Source organism: Oryctolagus cuniculus, chromosome 21 (assembly GCF_964237555.1).
Source record: "Oryctolagus cuniculus chromosome 21, mOryCun1.1, whole genome shotgun sequence".
Classification (NCBI taxonomy): Eukaryota; Metazoa; Chordata; class Mammalia; order Lagomorpha; family Leporidae; genus Oryctolagus; species Oryctolagus cuniculus.
The window spans coordinates 15,248,502-15,272,167 of record NC_091452.1 but is presented as its reverse complement, the minus strand read 5'-3'; the positions used below and the strand labels follow the sequence as shown (position 1 = coordinate 15,272,167).

The 23,666-nt window shown below is 53.0% G+C and overlaps 1 protein-coding gene and 1 long non-coding RNA gene across 2 annotated transcripts in view; one reads left to right on the top strand and one right to left on the bottom strand.

The window, feature by feature from the left end:
• Nucleotides 1–23,666, bottom strand: part of SRRM4 (serine/arginine repetitive matrix 4) — a 166,864-nt gene that overhangs the window by 20,033 nt on the left and 123,165 nt on the right. Inside the window, exons 3-8 of the mRNA XM_008272320.4 lie at nt 17,847–17,933; nt 15,500–15,571; nt 12,284–12,310; nt 10,758–10,808; nt 8,076–8,174; nt 4,942–5,098 (exon numbers count right to left, since the gene is read on the bottom strand). Coding sequence (XP_008270542.2) covers nt 4,942–5,098; nt 8,076–8,174; nt 10,758–10,808; nt 12,284–12,310; nt 15,500–15,571; nt 17,847–17,933 — 493 coding nt within the window. The remainder of the gene's footprint in view (nt 1–4,941; nt 5,099–8,075; nt 8,175–10,757; nt 10,809–12,283; nt 12,311–15,499; nt 15,572–17,846; nt 17,934–23,666) is intronic.
• Nucleotides 11,008–14,469, top strand: LOC138847415 (uncharacterized). Its single transcript, XR_011385217.1, has 3 exons — nt 11,008–11,892; nt 12,505–12,731; nt 14,003–14,469. It is a non-coding gene; the product is annotated as an uncharacterized lncRNA (long non-coding RNA).

Below are 23,666 nucleotides of genomic sequence, written 5' to 3'. Positions count from 1 at the left end.
CCCCCTTGAAGGGCTATTATAAAAGAAAAGGAGACGATGGATACACAGGCAGTTCAGATGGGCCCCTGGAGCGCGGGAGGTGGTCAGCCGCCCTTCGTTACTGCTGTCACTCACTCAGGACCTCACAGACAGACAAGATCAAGAATCTCAGAGTTCCCGGAGCCATTGCAAAGCCTGGGTCTGAATTGGCACAGCTCAAAGGCTCTCATTTAAGGGCCCTAAGTTCGGCTTTTTTCTTTTGCTCTTGGCATCTCTGCAGGTTTTTTTTTTTTTTTTTTTTCAAAGGCTCTGTGGCTGTCACTGGCCCTAGCTGGAGACAAGAGGAGGAGCTATGAAGCCTGCTCCTCTCCTGGGTCGGCCTCCCTTCTAGAGTTGCTCTCCAGTTCTGATAGCCTTGCTCAAGAACCCCTTACAACCAGGAAAGGCCTTGGCCCAATCTTGAGGCCACCAGCCTCCCATGGCCAAGTCACCCTCCGTGCTGGCTGTCGGAGTAAGCTTCCAAGCCTAAGCCCTGACTCCTACCATCTCATTCGGGCCACCCTGCTAGGTCATTCCACCACTCAGAGCCTCAGTGTTTCCATCTGCAAAATGGTGATGATGATTGAACCTATCTCAAAAAAAAAAAAAAAAAAAGTCTTGTGTACCAGATGAGGACAAAGCTTTCGGGGTTGTGACACTTTCTGGCATGCGCTGGCACTGCCCCCTCCTTCCACCCATCCCTCATCTCCACCTGACGAACTTTCCGAGGCATCATTCAAAGCCCAGCCTGGTGTTCTCTTTTCTGTGAAGCCCTCTCAGACATCAACACTGCATGGCCCCTCCCTGGAGCCCTGTCGTACACTGTGCCTGCGTCCACCACGGCCGGGGTAACACTCAAGGTGTTTAGCAACTGGTTGGTGCGGGTACCGCCCCATCAGAAGGCATGCTGGCCTTGACCCTGAAGGAGACCATGTTTCTCAGCTGCTGGACTGGGAGATGGTCTAGAAAATGCCAGGGGAGGAGGGGGTGACGGGATTGACTAGGGGTGGGGTCCGGGGGTGACAGGATCTATTTTGTGACTGATGTGCGCGTATCTGAATATGTAACAGCATAGAGAGTCCCAGTGTCCACCGACTTAATCGCAGCCCTAATCACAACTCCGTCCCACTAGGCTGCAGCGTTCTGGGGACTACTGGAGTTCAGAGGGAAGGTTTTATTCATCGCTCTGTCTCTGCAGTGCCTTGAACAGAGGCAGTGGCATGAAGATCAAGACCACGGGTGAGATGGGGAGGGTCCCCAAGCCGTCTTCTTGGGATCTCCACTTGGATTTGGGCCTCTGACCCTGCAAGGGTGCCTCGGGTCAATTACCAACAAGGATTCCAGTTAAGATTCAGCCCCATCATTTCCCTATTAATACATGCAAATGAGCCCCTTGCTGGAATGCACAGAGCCTTGGCTTTTTAAGGAGCTATGTATATGAAACACCTGTGGGGAGGAGCCGCAGGGGCTGTGGCCACACTCAGGACTCTGTCCCATCTCGTCCAGATCTCTGTCTCTATCTCTGACACCCATGTTTATTTTTCCTCTTCTTTGACTAACTTTTGTTCTCCTTTAGTTTTTTTCGGGTAATTGTTACCTAACTTTAGCCTTAAGCCCTTTCCCTGCCAGCTAACTTTCTGTCCCAACTGGGCATCAGTCACTGTGCTTTGCTTTATAAGATTTCTAACTTGTGGCCAGCGCCGCGGCTCACTAGGCTAATCCTCCGCCTAGCGGCGCTGGCACACTGGGTTCTAGTCCCGGTTGGGGCGCCGGATTCTGTCCTGGTTGCCCCTCTTCCAGGCCAGCTCTCTGCTGTGGCCAGGGAGTGCAGTGGAGGATGGCCCAGGTGCTTGGGCCCTGCACCCCATGGGAGACCAGGAGAAGCACCTGGCTCCTGGCTCCTGCCATTGGATCAGTGGGGTGCGCTGGCCGCGGCGGCCATTGGAGTGTGAACCAACGGCAAAGGAAGACCTTTCTCTCTGTCTCTCTCTCTCACTGTCCACTCTGCCTGTCAAAAAAAAAAAAAAAAAAAGATTTCTAACTTGTCCATCACAGACTTTCTCATGTGTTGGATTCCGAGAGCCAAGCCAGAACCTGAACTTCTACAGCTGCTCGACGGATGCAGATCTCAATGACTGCTTGAAAAGGTGATTCAGAGTAAGTGATTTCAGGGTTCTCTTTAATGGAAAACCCTTGGGATCCGACTCAGGGAAAATCTTTGGTCAAAACTAGAACCTTCTCCCATCTCTGCCTTTGTAAGAGAGACGATCATAAAAGGCCGAGTGTGGAGGCTGCTGCTGCCCCCAGGAACTGGGCAACTGTGTGTGTGGTGGGCCAGCCACTTGGGCTGTAGGTGCTGTTTAAGAAAGAAGGAAACTGGTCTTGGAAGTAGGGGCTCTGGGTCTAACTCAAGCTTAACTGTGACAGGCATGGGTCAGGAACTGTTCTACTGTAACTACTGCTACCGCTGCTACTGCTATTGTTGATAACTACCATTACCACGACTAATTACCACTGCTGCCTCCACTGCTATTCCACTTCTCTCTGCATGGTTACCACTATGCTCGTTATGTGGCATTAACCTCTTGTCTATTACATGCTAAAACTTTTACTTACATCGCACCATGGGATCCTCACAATAATCTCATAAGGTCGGTCTTATCCTTGTTCAGCAGATTTTGTGGGAGCTGAGATACAGAGAGTTTATTTAACTTGCTCAAGGTTTCATAGGTGGTAAGTGCAGAGCCAGGATTTGAAATGTTGTTACCATAACATACCTAATATTTGCTGAGTTTTGCTCCTGGGCCGAGTCCTTGGCTCTTTGGAAGAGACTGTTATTATCTATCATTATTTTGTTTTACATATTAGGAAACTGAAGCCAAAATGAGTAAGTAATTACTCTTTTCTCAGAGCCAGGATTTGACCACAAAACCATAATCCCAGGTTTTGAACAACACCGCCTTGCCATGGTCCATGTAAGTCATTTCTTTTCTGTGAGTCTCAGTTTCCCCCACCTCTTGATAATCAGAGCATTGTGTCGGATGAGCTCTTAAGGCCTCTCCTCGGTAGGTCTGGCTTGGCTTTCAGCTCTTCTGAGCAGAGCTGGGCTCATGGGGGGACATCCAGGCGTCTCACCCCAAAGCCATCAAGAACCAGTGTCTTTTAGGAAACAGTGCCAGGTCTGGTAGCATCGCTAGCCAGTGTGGGAAGAGAGACTCAGATTTTGGTAACACATTTGCAGACATGAGCTCCTTAGGAAACCATCCCAGGCAGGTGAGAAAGTGTAAGTCGGTTTCTCCCCATGGCACTTTTTAGCTAGGGTCAGATGGGGGCTCCAGATAGGCTACTATAAATACCACCAGCAGGGAGCCTGCGTGGCCTTTCCTGAGTTAAAAATATGCTTCTACCTCAGATTGCTCATATTTCACATTTATTTTTACCTTTTCCACGGTGCCCCCTGAGACTCACACCCATTTCCCACTTGAGGAAGCTGGGGCTGGCCAGCTGGGGCAGCCAAGCTAAGACGCAAGCCCAGACCTCCAGTCCCTCAACCCTACTGGGAAGGCTCCTTCTCAGGACATCTCAGGAGCCGAAGATGCAGGCAGGCATTTGCCATTTGCAAGGACTCAGTAACCACAGCCATCTCCACAAAGGAGGGGTCCGAGGAAGAGTGGTCGGTGGTTCCAGGAAGATGGGAATTTGGGCAAAATCGGTGGCACCAGGCACCTTGGCTGGTAAAGAAGAACTTCCCAAATGCACTGCAGATGACCGTGGGGTCAACCGGGACCAGGGCTGTTCACCACTACCTTCTCTTTCCTGGCTTCCTACGACCTCCCCGTTCGCTTTTCATTGTTCCCACTTTATCCTTTAGGGGGAGCAGCTCCTTGAAATGCTCAGATTCACACACAGCCAGAGGAGCAGGGTCCCTTCAGAGCAATGGGGTGCACTTATGGGCTGTGTCAATGTTAACTCTCTCTTTGTGCCTTTAGCATCTACAGAAGGCCTTCACGTACTCTATCTTACTGTACATTCCCAACAAATGGAAGTGGTATTTCTTCCAGTTGACCAGTAAAATACAAAACAAAACAAAACAAAACAAATAACCGAGGCTAAGTAACTCGCTCAACAAACACAGCAAGGAAGTGGCAAGGCTGGGACTCGCATTCATACCCATCTCTGCATCTCTTGCTCCTGGTGCCACACAGTCTGACCCAAGTCCAGCTCCTCTCGTTAACCTGGGAGAGTGCCGCATGATTCTCTCCAATGCCTGCTTGCTAAACCAGATTTGCTCTTCCTTACGCTGGCCTTAGCCTAGACCTTAACCCCTCGGAGCCTTCATTTTTCTGTCCCATCTGTGGAAGAGACTAGTGAGAGCAGCTGTGTCCTCAGCTCCCTGAGACCTTGTGTGAGCCCACGAGAGGACACAGGTCAAGTGCTATTAGCTCCTTGAAGGAAAATTCTCATACAAATTCAAGGTCATGTTTATAGGTGGAATCCGATTCCAGGTGCCAACCAACCAGCACTGCCAGTCAGTTGGCATAAAAGATGTAGGTTCTATGTAAAAGCTGGGGCTCCTCTGTTAGGTCAAAGACCCCTCCTTTTCCTTCCTGTCCAAAGATACCTCCTATGACGTCTTGCACAGGTATCCGTGTAGATGTCACTCCGGAGACCTGCATGTATTTTCCAACATTCCTCTGATAAAAGAGCCTGGCTAATTTCATCTTTTCTCTCTGGATCCCTGAAACCCCCAAGTTGAGTGCTGCCAAAGGCTGATCTGGTTAATCAATAACGAGGTCTGCAGCCAGTGGGATGTTTTGCCCAAAACGGAATTGAAATGTATCATACACTGCTCTGAACCTGTGCCTCCACCTCCCCAACGTGTTGTGGCCACGGCTGGCAGAGGAGTCTGTGTGGAATACTTACTACACCTCTGGCAGACAGCAAGCCAAGTATCTGGAGAGGCTGGGTGGGCGGGTGGCTGGACCGGGCCTCGGGGCTGGCCTTGCAGAGGGTCTTGGCGCAGCGGCGGGAGTGCCTCCGGCGAGACTTCCGCCCTTCCTCGGGGGACCGGCCTCGGTGCCTGGGGGCAGGAGAGAGAAGCCTGAGAGATGGTGGAGGGGCCATCAGGCTCTGTGTCTGGGTACGCTTGCATCCATTCACGTGTGATTTTATTTCTGGGTGTATCTCTGTGTGTGTGTGCATGACAGCTGGGCTGTGTGTATCTTCATCTACCCATCCACTCACCCACCCACCCACTCAGCTATTTGTTCATTTAGCAACTGATCATTCATGTACCTGGCACTGTGACAGCTCCTACATTACTGAAGCTGTAAGCCCAAAAGGGTCCCTTTCATATTCTCCATGGGCCTGTGTGGTGTCCCATGACCACGTGTGTGTCTGGTTGTGTCCATCTGTGTTTCCATGTGCTTGCCTGTAAATAGAACTGTGTATCTCTGTGTATCTCTGTGTATGTGGCTTCCCCATCTGTGACACAGAGGCATCTTATTGACTGTCACCCAAAACTCTTGGGGAGAAACGGCCGAGGTGCACCCTAGAGACGCCTCCCGCAAGCTCTTTGGGTTTAGGTTTGGTTGCCTTGTCTGCAGCCAAAACCAAGGACAGATCTGACTGCCTGGGGAGGGCATCCTGTCGTTTTTCCAAGTGACGGTGTTTCAGCCAACGACAGGCTGTTGCGAGACGGTGGTCCTGGAAGGCTGTGATGCAGCTAAAGGATTCCCCATTGCCTAGGGACGCCTCACAGCACAGCTCATTGCTCATCTGTGCCTCACGGGCGATGCTGACATGAACAGACCACCCTGGTGCTCTGCCAGTCTGACAGCACAGCGCCCGTAATTATCCAGGTGACACTGGGCACTGATAGCAAGTGACTAAGCTCCTGCGTACGTGTTGACTGTACTGTACTAGGTGACACGTCTTGTTGTTATAAGAGGGAGCACTCCAGCCACACAGAAAAAAGTTTACCGTAAAACTGATACCGTGCAGCGGTCTCAGACGCCTTGGGTTTACCCGACCCTTGATTGCATCGGGAGGCCACGCTGGGTGACCGACCCCTATGGTCTAGGTCTGTGAACTGCACTCTATCGTGGCCCTTCAACAAGGAAATAAATCGTCTCACAGTGCATCTTCCAGAAGGTGCCTGGTTGTTAAGTGGTCCACAGCGACGTTTGCATCATCAGTAAGAACAGCACCTTATAGATTCCCAGGGCCCTTTCCAAAGCCTTCTCTACAGCTTGGAGATGCAGACAGGGGCGAGTGTCATTTTTCCACTGTACAGATGAGGGGCTGAGGCTCACAGATGTTCAGGAAACTGAGGCCGCACAGCTTGCAAGTGACTGACCCAGGTCAGCTCCCCGGCCCCGTAGGATCTGGGCCTCTGCTTCTTGCTTGCAGCGTCCCTGTCTGCTCCGAGGCCTGCAGCTCCGTGTTTGCAAGGTGCCAGCTCTCATCTGGCTCCCCGGCCTGCTGCAGGCACTGGGGACCTCAGCTGGCAGTGGCACCACAAGACGGGCCATCGGGAAGCCTGGGGCTGGTGTCTGTGCCGTTAGCCCATTTCCCCGGCAGGTAAGTTGTGGAGGCCCTGCAGGATCCTGGGGCCCAGGCCAGCAGGGCTCTGTCACTGACAGCTAAAGCAGTCTGGGCTCCCGGTGTAGAGCTTGGGCTGATCACACCGACCTGGGTCCCCATCCCACGTCCACCAGTCGCTTCCTGGCTGGGGGACCTCACCCAGCTCCCCCTCCCCAGCCGGCATCCACAGGCAATGCAGTTTAGCTCAGTGGGCTGATGCCTTCCAGAGAGAGGCTACCAAGAGCCTGTGTGGTGGGACAGGTGTGTCTGCTGCTCCTCGCAGCACAGGCTGTGCAGGTCTCAATGCGAGGGGGTGGGCTTGGGGGAGCCCTGGGGAAGAGGAGTGTGGCTGTGCACTGGACACTGTTGGGAAGTGCCGGGGTAGTCATCCAACTGGGCACTAGCATCGGTCTTATCTAGAAAGATGCAGGATGAGATCCAGGCCAAGGCCGTCACTGCCCAAGGAGCGGCTACTCTGAACAGCCCGCCAGCCTGGCCGCGGGGAGGGAGGTCTTTGGTCGCCCAGTGTTTTGGACAAACTTCTCATTTCACCCGGGCTCCGACCTGAGCAGTCAGATCACGGAGAGACCTCGTGTCACGGTGATCACCTTGGGAACTGTGCATGGCAGGCAGGGGATGCCACAGCCTGCTACCGGGAGATGGCGGGGCCCTCTTCCTCGCCTGTGGCTGCACGGCCACACCAGCAGGGCAGGAGGTTTTAAATCTCCCCAGCTGATGGGGGCACAGAGTCCAGCGAGACAAGCACCCGAGAATCAGAAAAGCCACACTTGTCGGGGGCTGGCCTTGGAGTCCCACTGGACACCAATACCGCAGACGTCAGCATCAACAGAGCCTGGTCCCTCCTCCTCCTCCTTCCTCCTCTTTTCCCTTCTCTTTCCTCCTTTTTCCATCCACAAGAGAACCCCTCTTTCCCATCTCAGTCTGGGGCAGGCACTGTGTCGTCGTAGGGACAGTTCAGGTTAGGAGAAAACGGGCTTGGAAAGGCCTCGGAACTTAGTGCTTTGTGCTGTGTGGCTTTTTCCTGGGTTGCTCAGCTTCTCTGTGCTTAGAGCATCCCATAGTGGGAGTGCAAAGCCCAGAACCACTTCCTTAATTTCCACCCTCGTTCTGTCCCTTGGTGCTAAGTGTCTAGCAAGTGCCTTCCTTGAAACAGGGGTGACACTAGTGCCTGCTGCACAGGGCTCTGGAGGGCATCACGTTAGGTTGCCACACAGAGCGCGGTGCCACGGGCGCTTAGAGAGCACGTGTGCCCACCGCTGCTCATGCTGCTGCCGCCACGTCCATACACAGGGGTGGCAAGGAGGCCTTCTGCCTTCAGGGGAAGTGGTGGGGGCCCCCGAGGGCTGGGAGAGCGGGCGCGACCGCCAGCAAGAGACAAAGCAGGCGACCACAGAGTGGCAGCCAGGGCTTCGGGCGCTGGGTGGAGGAGGCCCCGTGGGGCGAGGGCTCACCTGCTCTCACAGCTAGAGGAGCGAGACTCCGAACTCTGGGACCTGGAGGGGCAGCGGTGATGGCGGTGGCGGTGAGACTTTCGGGGCCGGCTTCGAGATCTTCAAGGGTTCAGAAAGGGTGAGAGAGGAGTGGGGAAGCGGAATGGGGAGAGAGAGGGGGAGAGAGAGAGATTTGACCTTGTGACACACATCCCTCTGCACCCAAGTCACCATCCCTCTCAAAGTTATGCAACTGCCACCACGCCTTGCATTGCCGTGGCTTCCAGAATGGGCCCTCAAACGCCTTTCGGAATGGGCTTCACACACAATCAACAACAATAATTTACAACAACGCTAATGGCCACGGCTAATGGCATTACTACAGATGACGGCAGTATCTCTAAGCAATAAGAACAACCCAGAAATAGTAGTAGCAGCAGCAGGGGTGGTAGTGAAGGAGGTGCAAAAAAAAGAAAGAAAGAAAAAGAAAAAGAAAAAAAAAAAGGCTTAGGCCAAGCACGGGAGAAAGTGGGAGTTAGAGATGATTCTACTGGGAGGCAGGGTGATTATTCTGACAAAGGATTTGGAGTTCTAACACGGTCATCCATCAGACCCCTCCCTCCCCGTTGCCCTTGGGGAAGTCCAGGCTGTGATGCTGAGCCGCAAGCATCTTTAGGAGCTGGGCCCTGCCTTCACTCTCTGCCTTTGCTGTTTGACACCTTCTGCCCTGGCCCGACAGGTGCAAGCACCTCTGAACTGCTTCTGTCCCGGCTTGCACATGCCCCAGTCTGCAGAGTCCCCGCAGTGAGGATGACGATGCCACCATTGCCAGGGAACCTGTGATTTTCCTTAACAGACTCATCTCTTCCTCACAGTAAACTAGGAGGCAGGGTCTCTTAGTCTTCCCATTTCACAGACGAAGAAACAGAGGCAAACAGCACTTAGCATGCCTAATCTGCAGCCTAGAACAGTTACTGCCTGTTCTAGCTCCCACTGAGCCCGTTCTCCGGCACCAGTGTCGCCCCTGTGAGTGCCCTGGGCTTCCATCTACCACTTCTGAGCCCTGGCCTGGCCCAGGTCTATTTCCTGGGCCTGCTGTGCTAGGAGTTCCTAGAGACCCAGAGCACATCCGCTCATTTCTGTCTGGAGCCTGCCACACAGAGGGGCCTGCCTCCAGGAGGCTGACCCAGGCCAGCAGTCCTGGGCTTGCAGGCAGCTCTGACCCTGGCACTCAGACAGAACGAAGCATCGTTTACCTTAGGGACGCCTTGTTCTTCCTGCTGCTTCCCGTCCTCCCACCTCTGGTCTTTGGCTTGTGCCAGCTTTCTGACGCCCTGATAGAAATTTCTGGGACACATTCAGCTCTTGGCCCTAGGGGAGGTGGCCGTGATGCTGGCCCTCATGGGATGGTCCCTCCCGGCATCCTGGAGGTCTGGGCCCAGCCCCTGACCCTGCGACTGCTTATCCTACGGCTCCACTGAACAAGTGATACTGAGATCTCCGAGAACAGGGGCTCTGTTGGTGCTCGGTGTCAAAGCCTCTTGTCTGGACCCCGACAAGCTTTGATGGGGAAATTCTCCCTGCGCTGACTCGAGGTTCTACTTTCTTCTTCCCAAGTGTCCCTGGGCCCCTGAGGTGGTGACCAAAGTGCCCTCCTTTGCACCGGCCTTGGGTGATGAGACTCTTTGGGGTGGCAGGGCTGGGCTTCCTCCCTCTACACCCCTGCCTCCTCTTTCCCCACCCCAGCAGACGGCTACCTTCCAAGCTTTGCCTTCGATCCTCTCTTTAGAAGCTTCTTAGTGGGAGATAAAATGTTAGTTGATAGGAAAACACATGCAGTAACATTTGCAGGATATAAAGTAGGTGGGTTGTAACCAAATTTACTTTTAATTTGGCTGGGAACTGAACTCTGCAGGCAGTGCTGGCTGATTTGAATTTCTACTACCAGCTATAAAACCAGGAAACAGCTGGGGCCCCAAGACAGAGGACAGAAGCCTCACTGGTGTCTCTGTACTGTAAACCTGCAGCCTGGGCGTAGATTCACACATGTGTGCACACATGATTCCCTCACGCACTCACAGCACATGCATGTGCACAGGTACAAACTACTACGCAACCCTGCACATGTCATGCACACAGACACATGAACAGTGCTCACGCAGAGTCCAAAGAATTCACACACGTGGGCACATGGTGCCCCCACATACATACTGTCCACGTTCATGCTCACACACACATGCATTCACGCATACACTACATACACCCACTATGCATCCACACTGGACACATTTGTACACACCGTGTACATGAGTGTTTGCATGATGCAGACATGAACAGACATCCATAGCAATGTGCACACCACACAGCTACATACACATATATGTTTACAACGGGCATACACGTGGCCACCACAGGCACATCCATGTACATTTTCGTGCACGCTTCAACACACATGCATACACATATACATACACACATAAGCATATCAGGTACACAACCTGGTGACGCATGCACACCTAAACCACAACTACAGCTACACATGTAGTCCTCTCTCCTTCCTTCCCTTCCTCCTTACCTCTCACCCCCACCCCCACTCTCCCCCCTTTCCCTGTTTCCTTGGTCACTCTGATACGCTGGCCGTTAAGAGGCTGGGTCCCCCGTCTTCCCACACCAGACAGCGCTTTCCAGGTGGGATCTACTTACTGTTTTTTGTGCCTCTTCTCTTCCCTTCTTTTGCTTTTTGGGCTAGAGGAGCTAAACAAGAAACAGCCAATTAACCAAAAGATGTACTTGACCAGAAAGTGGTTGAAGATAGAATTATACTGGGGCAGGCATTCGGCCTGGCGGTTCACATGCTGCTTGGCATCCACATTCCACAGCAGAGGGCCTGGGTTCGAGTCTCAGCTCTACTTCTGATCCTGCTTCCTGCCAATGCACACTGGGAGGCCGCAGGTAAAGGTTCAGGTAGCTGGGTCCCTGCCCCGCTGTGGGAGACCTGGACGGAGTTCCAGCTCCCAGCTTCAGCCTGGCCTAGTCTTGGCCATTGTGGGCACTGGGGGAATGAACCAGCAGATGGGTACCCTCTGTCTGTCTGTCTGTCTCTCTGCCTTTTAAACAAAGATGGGTATGAGTACAATGGACAGTGACGACTCAGGGTCCCACTGTAATCACACAGAGGCTAAAAGGGTGACCACAATTCTGTGCTTCCAGCCAGACTGGCTTCCAGGGTCACCAAGGATCCATCATTGGCCCAGATCTTTGGAAGGAGGAAATTAACTTTATCCAACCGAATCACACCTTGAACTTGGCTGCGGAAGCCAGCACCCCACTGAGACTCAGCCTGGGCAATGGAAGAGCCCAGGATCTCACTGAAAGGTTCAAGTCCAACTCCTGGCTCTGCTGCTCAGTGGCTGTGTGATGTCAGGGAAGGTGCACGTCCTCTTGAAGACCTGGCTTCCTCGACCATGAACTGGGACCATTGCTCAGGCTGTGCTGCTGAGTGGATGGACGACATTGGCAATCACCATCTACTCCTTAAGCGAGTCAGTGCGGGGATTTTGCATTCTGCAATTTGGTCCAGATGTGGCTGCTGTTATGTGAGAAGCCACTGTCACCTGCCCTGGTCCTCTGATACATTTGGGCTTGGTTTTGGCTCTGATACCTCCTAGCTCTGTCTGTGGATGTTCCTGTCCCACCTACTGACTCAACCTCAGTTTTTCCATCTGCAGAATGGGAGCAGTGACCACATTTGCCCCACCAGGTGGTGCTAGGATTAATCAAGTATGTGCACATGGAAGGAGATCAACACAGGATCCTGTTTATGGAGAAGACCCCGCAGGTAAGGGCTTAATGTACGCTCCTCCAACTGTTTCCAGACACTAGGACTTGGCTTCTCTGCTCCTTGGCTAGATCTGGGAAGGTGTTGGTGGAGTGATGGGGTTCGTGATTCAACCAGCGATGAAACAGACTCAGGCAGAGGGAGGCAGAGGGAGGAGCAGTAACAGGGGCCGTACCCGGGGAACCACATGGCCAAATGGGAACCGACAGCTGGCTTGGCACATTCGGGGAAATCAACCCAAGCTCTCATTTTGGAAGGAACCAGGACCCAGGAAGAAGGAGGGATTGTGCCCAGGAACGCAGAGGTGGGACTGGGAGACGCCTCTAGAAACATCCCGTGGCCCGGGGAAGCAGGGAGTGGAACGGGCAGCCAGAGACGGCCAGATGCTTACCTGTGCCTTCTCTTCTTGGAGAATGACCTGGTGAACGGGAAGAAAGGGGAGGAGAGGAGGGGGAAGAAGCAGGGCGGGGGGATGGAGGACAGGAGGGGGAGGGGGAGAAAGAGCAGATATGGGTGAGTTTAGGTTTCTGTCCTGGGATGAGGGTATTCCCTGGGTTCGTCTCCCTGCTCCTTGTGGCTCAGGGCACCCAACCAATCTTCCTCCTCCCTCAGGTTCCAAAGAAGAAGAAGGTACCGCGGGAAATGCTGGCTTGCACTCTGGATTTCCACGTCAGAGTCCACCAGGCCCACTGTCTGAAAACCTGTCCTGGAGGAGGCCAGATGAGGGGGAAATAAGAGCCCTCTGCCTCCTCCCTTCCCCTGGTCTCCTGCTGAGCTTCCTCCTCCTCCTCTTCCTCACATCACCGGGCCACTCAGCTTCCACAGTCAGAACTTGTCATGTAAGTCCCAGGCTCGGTGCCGAGCACCTGTCTCGTGTATGTAATCTTGCCCAGTCTTCCCCTAAATGCTGCAAAGCGTCTTATTATGAACAAAGACCCTGAAGTTCAGAGAAGCGGTGGAGCCGCCCAGGGCTGCACCTGCAGCTCCTACTCATTCCTCGGAGCACCACTTAGATGCTGTCTCCTTGTATCTGAGGAGCCCCTCAGGCCAGTGGGTGCCTCTCCTCTGCCCCCCGGCTCTGGGGGTCTCTGAGCTTCTACATATTAAAATAACCCACACTCCCAGCTGGAATGGGTGTGATGTGAGGGCAGGATGGAGTTTTGGTCACTATTCTGTTTCTGGGTCTGGAATCCTCATTCATGATATATAATGGGTGCCCAATTAAAAAAAAAGTTGAAAATGAGATTTTTGAAAACTCTGAAGTCTTGTTGAGGCGAAGAAAAGGAAAAAAAAATTCAGCAATGCTTTCGTTACCCCTAGCTCCCACCTCCCCAAAAGTCAATCACCATTAACCAAACACCTCAGGCAGCAGAGCCCTGGACCAGAGGAGAGCAGTGCTCAGCAGGTGAGGACTTGGGGAGGACTGGCAGCAGGGTCTCCCCCACCCCTTCTCCTCTCAAAGGAAGCTGGCAGAAAATGCCTGTGAACACCCTTGTGGCAGGAGAAGAAACCCCGGAGTGGGAGTGGGAACGGGAGCGGGAGCGGGAGTGGAAGTGGTACCCCAGCCTCCAGGATTCCAGATGCAGACGGGTGCTTCTGCTCTCCCCTCCCATCCCCACAGGGGGAGGAGCTGCCCAGGGTAGAAAGCTGACCAGATGTCAGTCCTGAGTCAGGGGCGGGCCACGTGGGGAGAGATTTGTGGCACCAAGTGACCCGCATCTCACTAACTGGTTTGCCCACGTCTTGTATGAAGCATAAACTCAGCATCCATCAACGCAAAAATCAGACATACTACCAGTCTTTCCCTATCAGCCCCAGCCAGCTGCGGCCAAGAGCCTGGGCACCCGGTGGACACAGCTGGTGGGACCAACCTGGGCTGGAGGTCATTCTGGCAACCAGGCTAGGATGGGGCACCGACCCCCAAAATTGGGGGGAGCCCCTTTGGAGCAACTTTCAACTTGAAATGCAGAGGGAAAACCCAGATGACCTCTTAACCTTTTGTTTTGTTCTTGTGGACTCACACAAGTAAATCCGTCAGAGACGCAGGAATATTGGGAGGCACAGAGAAGCAAAAACAAGACATAACCTATTCTCTTCCTGTTATCCGCAGCCGACTGCAGACTTTGTGAGCAATGGGATCGGGCTGCACAGGGACTGTGGCCAACTGGCACGCTGGCCGCGTCCAAGCGCACAGCAACTCGGCAGCGCCGGCTGCTGGCTGCCGGCAGGGAAACCAGGCCGCTGAAGACGGAGCTGCCGACCTGACAGAGAACCTAGGAAACGGAACTTCTCTACTGCAGAGTCTTCCAATCATAAGACATTGGCCTGGGGGCTGGTGTTTGGCCTCCTGGTACAGACACCAATGAGGTCACCTGTGCCCCATATCAGAGTCCACCCAGCAGTGGATCCGGCTTCAGTATCTGGGTCCCAGCCTCCCGCGTGGGAGACCTGAGTTAGGCTCCTGCAGTACGAGAGTGCAACAATGCATGGGAATGCACTCTCGCCCTCTCTCTCTCTCTCTCTCTCTCTCTCTCTCAAAGAAATAAATAAAAACTTTTAAGAAGTTTGGGAAAAAAATAACCTGTTGGCTCAGAACCACAAATTCAAGCCCTGCAGTATATACCCTTCCAGTCTTTTCTCTCCCCTGTGAACAAATGCATGCATGTGCACATGCAAATGGGGACACGCACGCATGTGTGTATGGTGGGCCGTGTCTGGATCACATGGTCATAGCATGTCCAGTTCTTTAGCTGTCCTTTAACTACCATCCCTGCTCCCTACCCACAAACGTGGACCATCCCGGAGTCATGTGTTTCAAACCGTCCCCCTGTAGGAAACAGTAGGACCGACAAGAGACGCTTTCCTTTGGGAATTTGGAGTAGGAACGAGACACCCCCCACGTGGACCTGGAAGCGGAAGTGACCGCAGGTGTCGCCTGGGGTCTGTCTACTCCTCAGTCCTCACCCCTCACCCAGGCCTGGCTGCTCCTTCACTTCCGCTTTTTTTTTTTTTTTTTTGACAGGTAGAGTGGACAGTGTGAGAGAGAGAGAGGCAGAGAGAAAGGTCTTCCTTTGCCGTTGGTTCACCCTCCAATGGCCGCCACGGCCGGCGCACCGCGCTGATCCGATGGCAGGAGCCAGGAGCCAGGTGCTTTTCCTGGTCTCCCATGGGGTGCAGGGCCCAAGCACCTGGGCCATCCTCCACTGCACTCCCTGGCCACAGCAGAGAGCTGGCCTGGAAGAGGGGCAACTGGGACAGAATCCGGTGCCCCAACCGGGACTAGAACCCGGTGTGCTGGCACCGCTAGGCGGAGGATTAGCCTATTGAGCCGCAGCGTCGGCCACACTCCCGCTTTCTTCTCTCGTCCAGTCCCCTCCCGGCCCGAGTTAGCCGTAGGGAGCCTCAGGTACTTGGGCCCCTGCCACCCACATGGAGACCCAGACGGAGCCTCTGGTCCTCCTGGCCGAGCCCCAGGTTACTCGAGAGGCCAATGAGTAACGACGCGCAGATAACCGCATCACACCAGTGCCGTGAGAGGCTTCCGCGTGGCCGTTCAATCCCTGCCCCACCCGGGGCATCCCCACTTGCAGAGGAAACAAGACAATACCTGCGTCGCTTATGCTTCTTGGAGCTTTTCTTCTTCTTTCTCTTGACAGGCGATGGGCTGTGGGACGGGGACCTGCGGGGCGGGTGAGACACACTTCAGAGGGAGGCACTTCAAAGGGTCCCTTCCCCAGCCTCTCAGCGGGGTCTCAGCTCTTTCAGGAACACACATCAGGGACAATAACACGGAGAGGGGCCGGCGCTGTGGTGCCGCCTGCAACACTGGCAGCCCATACCGGAACACCAGTTTGAGTTCCTGTTTCCGATCCAGCTCCCTGCTAACGCAGCAGAGGGTGGCCCAGGTGCTTGGGCCCCTGCCACCCACATGGGAGACCCGGATGGAGCTCCAGGCTCCTGGTTTTAGTCTATCCCAGCCCGAGCCCTTGTGGCTGTTTGGGGAGAAGGGGTAGTAAGGCAGCCCTTCAAATAAACAAAATAAATCTTTTCACAAAACATCACTACTGAGAGCAGCTTGCATTTCTTCGAAACGTCCCCGTGGGTGTCATTAAGCATCATATCCTTAACCCTGCCACACTTCTTACATAGGCACACCTGCCACCCTCCCTTTTCAGACCAACTGAAGTCCACAGCGGTGAAGTGACCGCCCAGTGGACAAGCTGGGATTTACACGAAGAGCTCTGTGTCCCAGTGAGACATCGGCTCCTAACTGCCCTCCTGAACAGGCCGGGAGGGTTTCTATCTGCTGTCCCCCCTCCCCTGCAAGTTACGCCCCTCCCGAATTCTTTGGGTCCCTTGTCTGCCCCATCCTGGCTGAGCCTGGGATCCCGGAGACCATCTTGCCAATTGGTCACAGCACGGGTGGCACTGTCCAAAGGTGACCTGAGGAACAGGGGCACCCTGAGACTCCGGACGCGGCTCAGGTGGCCCGACTCTGCCACCACTCACAGCGTCACCTTGGGCACGTCACGGCTCATCTCTGAGTCTCTTGCGTTGCAAGGACAAAGAAAAGCAGGGTTGAACAGATCACAGGTTGCGGTGCCAACAGGAGCCCCTCGACAGCTTACATGGAGGCAGCAGACCAGGTGGAGGTCTGGAGAGAGGGGTGGGCACTGTGCAAACCAACGGGTGCCTGACCGGAGGCCAGAGGGGCTGCTTCTTGGATTAGTTGAGGGTCTGTGTGGGAATGCAGACATCCACATTTTCCTATGAAATTGCTGGATTTTTTTTAAACGGTGAACTTCAATTGAAAAGAAAAAAAAAAATACTGCCTTGCACATCAAACAAAACCTAATGGCAGAGGGAGGCGACAGAGGGAAACTGCACCCTTAAGGAGTCACAATGCTTGTCCCCAAGCTCATGCTCAGGGCACATGGACTGAATGAATGAATGAATGAGTGAATGAATGAACCCTAAAGCCTGCAGTTCTGTTCTTTGAAGTGTTCTCTGGTCCACCCCAAGACAGGAAACTCAAACCACTTCCCCCAGTTCCACTCCCTACCCAACAACGGTTGTAACTCAGGGTCTTCACCCTTGTTCCCTGCTGGGTCCTCTTGGGGCCCATTCTTTGAGAACGGGGCTAATGGGATACCCCGGAGAAACAAGGCAGCCAGGAAACCTGGAGCCGAAGTCCGAGTCGTCGGATGTTGCTCTCTGCTGCCCCCTGCAGGCTTCTGTAAATATTGCCTCGGAGCTTTGGTGCGGGTTTCAACTTCCAGCCCACCTCTCTGGGGTTGGAACACAAGGCTGCTTTTAGCACACGTACTGACAGCCTACAAGAAAATCTATGAAACCCTGGAAAACTATGAAAACATAAAATTTAAGAAAAAATGAGTGCATAGAATACGAAAGAGTCATAGCTGGCAGTACTACAAAGTCCATAATAGGGGACACTTGACTCGGTAGGTGGGTGTAGCAGAACCAGCTGACAAGCCCGGGGAACAATGATGCTGCCGGCCCCTCTCTGAGGCTTTCTCTTCTCACCTCTAAACTGGGGAAGGAATGCCTGCCTTGTAGATCGTGGTCAGGGGCACACAGGTAATGGGGGTGACAGTGCTTATCAGAGTTCTCCACAGTGAATAAGCCCATGTTCACGGTCATGACGATGCTATTAATTGGCCATTTTCTATGTGCCAGACCTGGTGACGGCTGCTTGCATATGCGTTTCTCATCCGGTCCTCACAAAACCCTAAGAGGCAGGCATCAGCATCATGTTGAGGAAGTGGACATGGGCACAGAGAGGTGACGCGACTTGTCCAAGGTCACCCAGCTGGCGGAGAGGCAGAGAGGGGATGTGAACCCAGCAGAGAGTCACCAACACCAGGTGGACTCCGAGATCTGCGCTGCCCCTTCCACAATCACACGGCCTCCCACCCCACCCCACGGGTCCTCACCTCCTTCTCTTCTTCCGGGTAGATTTCTTCTTTTTCTTCTTTCCCCTGGACGAAGGTGGCGGCGTCAAGTCTTTGTCTCGGGAGGCGCTGCAGGGGGCGGAGAGTCGAGCATTAGAGGACCCTGGCTTCCTGCAGCTCCCAGCCAGCGCTGCTCCAGCCGGGGAAGAGCCCGGTCCTTGGAGGACTATGGACCCACAGTGAATCCCTAATTGCCGCCCCTTGGCTGATTCGGTCACACTTCCGATTAAGGGCCTCAAATAAGGACATTTTGCTGGCCTAATGAGACAGATGCTGTATGCTACCCAAACACCAATTGATTATTTAAAACAGAGTTATAGAGGTTAACTGCTCCTTAATAGATTTATTATTGAATTTGCAAATGGCTCACCTTGGTAAATAAATCACTTTTTAAATAATTAATTGGCAGTTCGCTCCCTCCCCCCCGCCCCCACCACGCCGTGGCGTCCGTAGCTCCTGCTGGAATTTCATGGCAGGCGGAAGGCACGGAAAGTAGCCGCTGATTATTAAAAGTCTATTTGCCAAGGTCTCATGTAACGAGATCCCTATCGCACGTCGCCTCGTGGAACCTCAAAAACCTCCCGCTCTACAGGATTAATTATTTCCCGTTCAATTAATTTCAAATGCTAGGGCTGCAGTTAAATGAAGTCAAGTCATCTCCTTCTATAATTGGGGCAGGCTCCAGAGATTTTTGCATAGGCCACCCCGTGGTAGCTGGGGACGGGCTGGGGTGGAGAGTGCCTGGGGAGGGAGACGTGCCCACCAAGGCAAGGTTACCGGGAAGAAGCCAGACCACTGCTTTCACATTTATACAGCGTACATCCAAGGACGTATCCCATAGCGGGGGTTTGTATGTTCTGAAACCCACGAAACACTTTGAGGCTGATACGATTTTAGTTGTCTCATTTTACAGGTGAACACATGAGGCTCAAAAAGTTGATAGGCTTTTGTGTATTGTCACACAATTAGGAAGCATCCAAACTTGGATTCTAATGTTTATTACATATTGAGTTGCGTCCATGTGAAAATCAGAGTGATATCTATATATCTATAACTATCTATCTATCAAGAGAATCTTCCATCTGCCGGTTCACTCCCCAGTCAAGGCTGGACCAAGGCTCAAGCAGGAGCCAGAAACTCAATCTGGGTCTCCCCCCTGGGTAGCAGGGAACCCAGTACTTGAGCCATTACCAGCTGCTCCCCGGGTTGTGCGCTAGCAGGAGGCTGGAATCCGAAGCCGACTGGAACTTGTACCCATGCACTCAGATATGAGATGCAGGCACCCCAAGTGGGATCTTACCCACTGGGCCAAGCACCCCGTGCCAAGGTGGGGTTTTAAGTGAGGACTATGTGATCCCTGTCCCGAGAACGTTCCCAGCGACTGCCTTCTCAGACTTGCTTTGCGGCCAATCAATTGGGAATGACCCAACTCCTTCCAGAACATCTTACACCCTGCCTTATTTAACTCCACGTTAAGAATCTGGACCATCAGGATGAGTAGAAAGGATGGCAAGCTAATTAGAACATGCTGAGGTCATGACCCCAATAAATAAAAATCATCTACTACATTCATAATATTTTCAAGAGAGTCACTTTTAGCATCACACCCAACTACTTAACTACACTTACATGTTACAAAGAACAAAGTGCAGTGTGTGTATCCAGGAAGTAACCAGGCTAAAGAGTGCTTAACCCACGGCAGGTGTCTAACATACATTCGTCAAGTGACCAAGTGAGTTAGTCACTTGTTAAATTATTTTCTTTCTTTCTTTCTTTCTTGATAGGCAGAGTGGACAGTAAGAGAGACAGAGAGAAAGGTCTTCCTTTTCCGTTGGTTCACCCCTCAATGGCCGCTGCGGCTGGCGTACCGCTGATCTGAAGCCAGGAGCCAAGTGCTTCCTCCTGGTCTCCATGTGGGTGCAGGGCCCAAGGACCTGGGCCATCCTCCACTGCCTTCCCGGGTCACAGCAGAGAGCTGGACTGGAAGAGGAGCAACCAGGACAGAATCCAGCGCCCCGAACGGGACTAGAACCCGGTGTGCTGGTGCCGCAGGTGGAGGATTAGCCTAGTGAGCCGCGGTGCCAGCCAATTATCTTGTTTCATGTAAACACTTCCCAAGGCAACAGCTGCCAGGAATTTCAGAGGAAAAACAAAGGAGGAGAGGAAAGAAAACTTTCAAAAGAATGTCTTATCAAATGAGGAAATACCCCATTGCTTCAATTAGCTCCTCTGACTTCTGGAACCCTAGGGTCCCAGGGGCGCAGAGATTCACAACCATTATCCCAGACTCAGATTTAGGTAATGGGGTAAAACTGAGAAAGCCCTCGGGTCTGGATAACTTGGAAGCCCATGTCATCGACTCCCTCAACAAATGCCAAATCCCTATACCCATGTTGGGCTGCGTTTTCTCTACTCCCATTTTCCCACGCCAGGTCTCCTGGGTGTGCCAGCATAAAGGAGCTGAAAGGGGCAGAGGAGTGGTTAAGTGCATTGTGGTTATGTGCATGGGGTCAAGGGTCAGCATGCAATGTTATGTGTGCCGTGATTGCCAATGCAAGGTTAAGTAAGGTGACGAGGTATGCAGCCGTTAGACAAGCAGTGGTCAGCCATGCTAGTGGTTACAGATGCAATGGTTAAGTATACAGTGGTCACACAGGCAGTGCTCCAGCACACAGTGGTTGAGCAGGCAGAGGTTAAACATGCAGTAGTTAAGTGCAGCGGCAGGAATGCTGGCTTTAGACACCAACACACCTGCAGCCCCTTTTTCTTCCTAGCTCAGAGGTCTCGCTGAGTCTCATTTTTACCACCTGGGAATAAAACGGCGCGGCCGTGTCCTCAGATTCTCCCCAGGATTGAAGGAGCTGACTCCCATAGTGTGATCTGGTCTGGCACGGGGCAAGTTTACAGTAAAAGGAGCTTCTTTTGTAATTGTGTGCCCCACAACAGACACGTCAATCACCGACACACCACGTTCATGGTGGTGGTCCCGTAAGATTGTGGTGGAGCTGGGAAGTCCCTATTGCATGCTGACAGTGGGTGTGACTTCCACGACTGTGGCCAGCTGCGTAAACAAGCACACGGCATGCCAGTCGTGCCCACGGGTCTGGCACACACCCTGCGGGTGGTCTGTAATCCCGCCTGCTGGTAGTGGATGGCTGTGCTCCTGGCTTACGGACTGACTACATGCTACTTTCCACTGTTCTTTCAGAGTGCACTCCTGATGCTTCAAAACAAAGCAAAGTTTAGTGCAAAACCACACGCCCCCCCTTTTTTTCTTGCACCTCAAGTTTACTGCAGCTCTCGACTGTATCCTTGCCCCTTGTGCTTGATTTAATCTCCTCATTCCATTCATTGTGGTCCTGGGACAACAGGTCTGTCTGTTGGTCTGTCTATCTATCCATCCATCCACCCATCTATCTACCTATTCCCCCCTCCCTCCCATATGGCCTAGGTGTGCAGGAGGCTGAACCATCCAGGTCTGTGTAAGTATCCTCTACAACATTTTTTTTTTAATTTGACAGGTGGAGTTATAGACAGTGAGAGAGAGAGAGAGAGAGAGAGAGAGAGAGGTCTTTCTTCCGTTGGTTCACTCCCCAAATGGCCGCTACAGCCAGCACCCTGCGCTGATCCAAAGCCAGGAGCCAAGTGCTTCCTCCTGGTCTCCCATGGGGTGCAGGGCCCAAGCACTTGGGCCATCCTCCACTGCCCTCTGGGCCACAACAGACCTGGTGACAGACCCAGAGAGCTGGACTGGAAGAGGAACAACCGGGACTAGAACCCGGCGCCTATACGGGATGCCAGTGCTGCAGGCAGAGGACTAACCAAGTGAGCCATGGCTCCTCTACAACATCAACACTGCAACAAAATGGCCAAGGGTGCAGCTCCCAGGATGTGTTCCCCATTAAGTGACTCGTGGCTGAACTGTAACAATTATGACTTTTATTATCCCCATGATTGTCATCACCATCATCACTGTGGATCTAAAGTGTCACCGCCAGCCATAGACAGAAGGGAGCAAGAGGCCCGGACACGGCACAGCTTCTTTGGTGGCACAGCAGCAAACCTTCACCCCGGCACCATCAGGCCTCTGTCATCATTCTCCTGGGACCTCATTGTGCTCTGGACGCACCTCCAGCGTTTCTATCTGCCTGATCTAAGTTCATCCTCACCCTGACCTTGAGAAGTTGATTTCCATATTCCCATTTTATAGTTGTGCAAACCGAGGCCCAGGTCCACAGTGGGGTTTACAGTTGAATATAAGCCTTTATAACACGTAGATTCCTCTTGGACTGTCTGGGAGATAGTATTTTAAGAATATGAAAACTCACTTCCTCCCTACTTCCCTCTCTGTCTGCCTCAGCCTCTCTTGGAGACAATTTTCTTTCTGTTTCCTGGAGAGAACTCTCCGGCTCTGATGTTGAACTTCACTTCACTTGTGAAGCTGTTGGAACTTAGCTGTCTCTCCCTCACCGGACTAACAACCTAACTAAAGCCTGCAGCCTCAGCGAGGGGCGGACATCATTCAGGAAAGCTATTCTGGCTTCCTAAGCCACTGCTTCGAGAGTCAGAACCCAGAGTCGGGGTTCTTCACTAGGGGTCCATGTTCATGGGCCTCGGGGACGTATACACTTTACGGAATGGGACGCAGAATGTCCAGGGTGCTCTCAGAGTCCATCTGTTGTTCCTGGAGACAGCACGCAAAGCGTCCAGCTAATGCTCGAACAAGTGTCCCACGTGGCTTAAAACGTCCACCTGAGCGAGCCAAGAACTCCAGGATGTGAGGGGAAAATGTGCACCAGGTCAGAGGTTCTCCCAAAACTCTGGCCCTGCTCCCCGCCAGCCTCAGTTTCCCTACTACAGGGCGGCTTTGGCACCCTCTGATTCGGCATAATCAGGGGGAGGAGTTGTGTCTGGAGAGTTTCACTGACAAGGGGCCAGATTCGTTTTCCACCTGTCCCTGGGACAAAGACTCAGGCCCTGGCAGTGAGAGAGCGGTGAGTTAGTAGGGGCTGGGGACACTGCTACTTACTGGCTGGCATATCTTAGGCAAGAAGCTCTAGCTCTCTGAGCCTCAGTGAAATGCTACACCCTTCGTAAGCGGCACAGTGTCTTCACACAGTAGGTGTGCAAACACTACAGGCTGAGCGGCTGGATTGCAAAGATCTGGAACCTGCAAGACAGGTCTAGGCTGAAATCAAGATTTGGGAGTTATTAAAACAGAGAGGTGGCCGGCACCGTGGCTCACTAGGCTAATCCTCCGCCTTGCGGCGCCTGCACACCGGGTTCTAGTCCCGGTCAGGGCGCCGGATTCTGTCCCTGTTGCCCCTCTTCCAGGCCAGCTCTCTGCTGTGGCCAGAGAGTGCAGTGGAGGATGGCCCAAGTGCTTGGGCCCTGCACCCCATGGGAGACCAGGATAAGTACCTGGCTCCTGCCATCGGATCAGCATGGTGCACTGGCCGCAGTGCACTGGCCGCGGCAGCCATTGGAGGGTGAACCAACGGCAAAGGAAGACTTTCTGTCTCTCTCTCTCTCTCACTGTCCACTCTGCCTGTCAAAAAAAAAAAAAAAAAAAAAAAAAAAAAGAGGAACTCTATCATTTGGAGGCAGGTCAACAGACTGGCCAGTGGGCCGAATCCAGCCTGCCTTTGATAAAGTTTTATTGAAACACAAGGATGTCTATGTTCACAGCAAGTTCTATGCTACAACAGTAGGGTCCCATTGGGCCTACAAACCTAAGACATGTACTCACTGGTCTTCTATAGAGGAAAAAAAAAGAGTACCGGTTTAAGGGCCTGACCAAGG